Source organism: Coregonus lavaretus, assembly GCF_964263955.1.
Source record: "Coregonus lavaretus genome assembly, contig: HAP1_SCAFFOLD_6213, whole genome shotgun sequence".
NCBI classification, from domain to species: Eukaryota; Metazoa; Chordata; class Actinopteri; order Salmoniformes; family Salmonidae; genus Coregonus; species Coregonus lavaretus.
The window spans coordinates 1914-7500 of record NW_028162244.1 but is presented as its reverse complement, the minus strand read 5'-3'; the positions used below and the strand labels follow the sequence as shown (position 1 = coordinate 7500).

Here is a 5587-nt window from a genome sequence, read left to right as displayed (position 1 = left end):
TAATATTAGTAGTAGTAGTATAGAAGGCTAGTAGTATTATTAGTAGTTGTAGTATAGTAGGCTAGTAGTATTATAGTTGTATATTTACACATGGTTTGTTGATCAGCCAGTAGGCTTGTTCCTGACACTCCAGAACAATACGGTCAGACTTCTTTCTCTGCTTAGAGGCCCTGCACACACACACACACACACACACACACACACACACACACACACACACAAATACACACACACACACACACACACACACATACACTAGTATAGTAGGCTAGTAGTAATATTAGTAGTTGTAGTTGTAGTATAGTAGTAATATTAGTAGTAGTAGTATAGTAGGCTAGTATTAATATTAGTAGTTGTAGTATAGTAGGCTAGTAGTAATATTAGTAGTTGTAGTATAGTAGGCTAGTAGTAGTATAGTAGTAGTATAGTAGGCTAGTAGTAGTATAGTAGTAGTATAATAGGCTAGTAGTAATATTAGTAGTTGTAGTATAGTAGGTTAGTAGTATTATTATTAGTAGTAGTATAGTAGGCTAGTATTAATATTAGTAGTTGTAGTATAGTATGCTAGTAGTAATATTAGTAGTTGTAGTATAGTAGGCTAGTAGTAGTATAGTAGTAGTATAGTAGTCTAGTAGTAATATTATTATTAGTAGTATAGTAGGCTAGTAGTATTATTATTAGTTGTAGTATAGTAGGCTAGTAGTAGTATAGTAGTAGTATAGTAGGCTAGTAGTAGTATAGTAATAGTATAGTAGGATAGTAGTAATATTAGTAGTTGTAGTATAGTAGGCTAGTAGTAGTATAGTAGTAGTATAGTAGGCTAGTAGTAATATTAGTAGTAGTAGTATAGTAGGCTGGTAGTAATATTAGTAGTAGTAGTGTAGTAGTAGTGTAGTAGGCTAGTAGTAGTATAGTAGTAGTATAGTAGGCTAGTAGTAATATTAGTAGTTGTAGTTGTAGTATAGTAGTAATATTAGTAGTAGTAGTATAGTAGGCTAGTAGTAATATAAGTAGGTGTAGTATAGTAGGCTAGTAGTAATATTAGTAGTAGTAGTATAGTAGGCAAGTAGTAATATTAGTAGTTGTAGTATAGTATGCTAGTAGTAATATTAGTAGTTGTAGTATAGTAGGCTAGTAGTAGTATAGTAGTAGCATAGTAGTCTAGTAGTAATATTATTAGTAGTAGTATAGTAGGCTAGTAGTATTATTAGTAGTTGTAGTATAGTAGGCTAGTAGTAGTATAGTAGTAGTATAGTAGGCTAGTAGTAGTATAGTAGTAGTATAGTAGTCTAGTAGTAATATTAGTAGTTGTAGTATAGTAGGCTAGTAGTAGTATAGTAGTAGTATAGTAGGCTAGTAGTAATATTAGTAGTAGTAGTATAGTAGGCTAGTAGTAATATTAGTAGTAGTAGTGTAGTAGTAGTGTAGTAGGCTAGTAGTAGTATAGTATATAGTAGGCTAGTAGTATAGTAGTAGTTGTAGTATAGTAGGCTAGTAGTAATATTAGTAGTAGTAGTATAGTAGGCTAGTAGTATTATTATTAGTGGTAGTATAGTAGGCTAGTAGTATTATTAGTAGTTGTAGTATAGTATGCTAGTAGTATAGTAGTAGTTGTAGTATAGTAGGCTAGTAGTAATATTAGTAGTAGTAGTATAGTAGGCTAGTAGTATTATTAGTAGTTGTAGTATAGTAGGCTAGTAGTAATATTAGTAGTTGTAGTATAGTAGGCTAGTAGTAGTATAGTAGGCTAGTAGTAATATTAGTAGTTGTAGTATAGTAGGCTAGTAGTAGTATAGTAGTAGTATAGTAGGCTAGTAGTAATATTATTAGTAGTAGTATAGTAGGCTAGTAGTATTATTAGTAGTTGTAGTATAGTAGGCTAGTAGTAATATTATTATTAGTAGTATAGTAGGCTAGTAGTAGTATAGTAGTAGTATAGTAGGCTAGTAGTAATATTATTATTAGTAGTATAGTAGGCTAGTAGTAGTATAGTAGTAGTATAGTAGGCTAGTAGTAATATTAGTAGTAGTAGTATAGTAGGCTAGTAGTAATATTAGTAGTAGTAGTATAGTAGGCTAGTAGTATTATTAGTAGTTGTAGTATAGTAGGCTAGTAGTATTATAGTTGTATATTTACACATGGTTTGTTGATCAGCCAGTAGGCTTGTTCCTGACACTCCAGAACAATACGGTCAGACTTCTTTCTCTGCTTAGAGGCCCTGCACACACACACACACACACACACACACACACACACACACACACACACACACACACACACACACACACACACACACACACACACACACACACACACACACACACACACACACACACACACACACACACACACACACACACACACACACACATACACACACACACAGACACACACACACACAGACACACACACACACACACACACACACACACACACACACACACACACACACATACACACACAGAGACACAAACAAACACAGACATATAGCACAGGGTTTAGAGAGGTGAGTGTGTGTTTGTGTTTGTGTGTGGATATGTGTGTATGTGTGTGTATGTATGTGTGTGTATGTGTGTGTGTGTCTGTGTGTGTGTGTATGTGGTGTACGTGTGTATGTGTGAATGTGTGTCTATATTTGTGTGTATGTGTCTATATGTATGTGTGTATATGTGTGTGTGTAGTTACCTGAGCTGTTCCCTAGCCTGCATCACTACAAAGTCCCAGGTGTGGTTAATCCTCTATGTATATGTGTGTGTGTAGTTACCTGAGCTGTTCCCTCGCCTGCATCACTACAAAGTCCCAGGTGTGGTTAACCCTCTATGTATATGTGTGTGTGTGTGTGTGTGTGTGTGTGTGTGTGTGTGTAGTTACCTGAGCTGTTCCCTAGCCTGCATCACTACAAAGTCCCAGGTGTGGTTAATCCTCTATGTATATGTGTGTGTGTAGTTACCTGAGCTGTTCCCTAGCCTGCATCACTACAAAGTCCCTGGTGTGGTTAATCCTCTATGTATATGTGTGTGTGTAGTTACCTGAGCTGTTCCCTCGCCTGCATCACTACAAAGTCCCTGGTGTGGTTAATCCTCTATGTATATGTGTGTGTGTAGTTACCTGAGCTGTTCCCTAGCCTGCATCACTACAAAGTCCCAGGTGTGGTTAACCCTCTATGTATATGTGTGTGTGTAGTTACCTGAGCTGTTCCCTAGCCTGCATCACTACAAAGTCCCAGGTGTGGTTAATCCTCTATGTATATGTGTGTGTGTGTGTGTGTGTGTGTGTGTGTGTGTGTGTGTGTGTGTAGTTACCTGAGCTGTTCCCTAGCCTGCATCACTACAAAGTCCCAGGTGTGGTTAATCCTCTATGTATATGTGTGTGTGTGTGTGTGTGTGTGTGTGTGTGTGTGTGTGTGTGTGTAGTTACCTGAGCTGTTCCCTAGCCTGCATCACTACAAAGTCCCAGGTGTGGTTAATCCTCTATGTATATGTGTGTGTGTGTGTGTGTGTGTGTGTGTATATGTGTGTGTGTAGTTACCTGAGCTGTTCCCTAGCCTGCATCACTACAAAGTCCCAGGTGTGGTTAATCCTCTATGTATATGTGTGTGTGTGTAGTTACCTGAGCTGTTCCCTAGCCTGCATCACTACAAAGTCCCAGGTGTGGTTAATCCTCTATGTATATGTGTGTGTGTAGTTACCTGAGCTGTTCCCTCGCCTGCATCACTACAAAGTCCCAGGTGTGGTTAACCCTCTATGTATATGTGTGTGTGTGTAGTTACCTGAGCTGTTCCCTAGCCTGCATCACTACAAAGTCCCAGGTGTGGTTAACCCTCTATGTATATGTGTGTGTGTAGTTACCTGAGCTGTTCCCTAGCCTGCATCACTACAAAGTCCCAGGTGTGGTTAATCCTCTATGTATATGTGTGTGTGTGTAGTTACCTGAGCTGTTCCCTAGCCTGCATCACTACAAAGTCCCAGGTGTGGTTAATCCTCTATGTATATGTGTGTGTGTAGTTACCTGAGCTGTTCCCTAGCCTGCATCACTACAAAGTCCCAGGTGTGGTTAACCCTCTATGTATATGTGTGTGTGTGTGTGTGTGTGTGTGTGTGTGTGTGTGTGTAGTTACCTGAGCTGTTCCCTAGCCTGCATCACTACAAAGTCCCAGGTGTGGTTAACCCTCTATGTATATGTGTGTGTGTAGTTACCTGAGCTGTTCCCTAGCCTGCATCACTACAAAGTCCCAGGTGTGGTTAATCCTCTATGTATATGTGTGTGTGTGTGTGTGTGTGTAGTTACCTGAGCTGTTCCCTAGCCTGCATCACTACAAAGTCCCAGGTGTGGTTAACCCTCTATGTATATGTGTGTATGTGTGTGTATGTATGTGTGTATATGTGTGTGTGTGTAGTTACCTGAGCTGTTCCCTAGCCTGCATCACTACAAAGTCCCAGGTGTGGTTAATCCTCTATGTATATGTGTGTGTATATGTGTGTGTGTAGTTACCTGAGCTGTTCCCTAGCCTGCATCACTACAAAGTCCCAGGTGTGGTTAACCCTCTATGTATATGTGTGTGTGTGTGTGTGTGTGTGTGTATATGTGTGTGTGTAGTTACCTGAGCTGTTCCCTAGCCTGCATCACTACAAAGTCCCAGGTGTGGTTAATCCTCTTGTGCAGGATGCTGTAGTTCTCCTGAAGAGGACAGGAGGAGGAAGAGAGGAGGGTTAGTGATCCTACTGATGGAGAGACAGATAGTGGAGATATTAACGGTTTACTAAAGGGTTAGTCAAGGGTTAGTAAAGGGTTAGTAAAGGGTTAGTTAAGGTTTAGTAAAGGGTTACTAAAGGGTTAGTCAAGGGTTAGTCAAGGGTTAGTAAAGGGTTAGTAAAGGGTTAGTAAAGGTTTACTAAAGGGTTAGTAAAGGGTTAGTAAAGGGTTAGTAAAGGGTTAGTAAAGGTTTCCTAAAGGGTTAGTAAAGGGTTAGTAAAGTGTTAGTAAAGGGTTAGTAAACGGTTAGTAAAGGTTTACTAAAGGTTGAGTAAAGGTTTGGTCAGTAGGTTAGGGTTAGAACAGTCACCTTCTCATAGTCCACCAACTCTCCCTGTTTCCTGATGTTCTTCTTCGCCAGATAGATCGCTGGACAGACAGAGACATGATGACAACGGGTTTAGACCATATAAACTATAGTGAAATAAATGACAGAAGTCACAACATACCCTCAATGCCTAACCTTTAACCCTCAACTCTTAACCCTTAACCTTTAACCCTCAACTCTTAACCCTTAACCTTTAACCCTCAACTCTTAACCCTTAACCTTTAACCCTCAACCCTCAACTCTTAACCCTTAACCCCTCAACCCTCAACTCTTAACCATTAACCCCTCAACCCTCAACTCTTAACCCTTAACCTTTAACCCTCAACTCTTAACCCTTAACCTTTAACCCTCAACTCTTAACCCTTAACCCCTCAATCCTCAACTCTTAACCCTTAACCCCTCAACCCTCAACTCTTAACCTTTAACCCTCAACTCTTAACCCTTAACCTTTAACCCTCAACTCTTAACCCTTAACCTTTAACCCTCAACCCTCAACTCTTAACCCTT

General features: G+C 39.4%; 1 protein-coding gene across 1 annotated transcript in view; it reads right to left on the bottom strand.

Annotated features, from left to right (window-relative positions):
• LOC311119428 (regulator of G-protein signaling 11-like) overlaps window positions 1-5121 on the bottom strand; it is a gene marked incomplete at both ends in the record, with an annotated part of 31542 nt that extends 26421 nt beyond the window's left edge. The window contains 2 exons of the mRNA XM_084194122.1: window positions 4601-4677; window positions 5063-5121. Coding sequence (XP_084050248.1) covers window positions 4601-4677; window positions 5063-5121 — 136 coding nt within the window. The remainder of the gene's footprint in view (window positions 1-4600; window positions 4678-5062) is intronic.
• Between the last annotated feature and the right edge of the window lie 466 nt (window positions 5122-5587).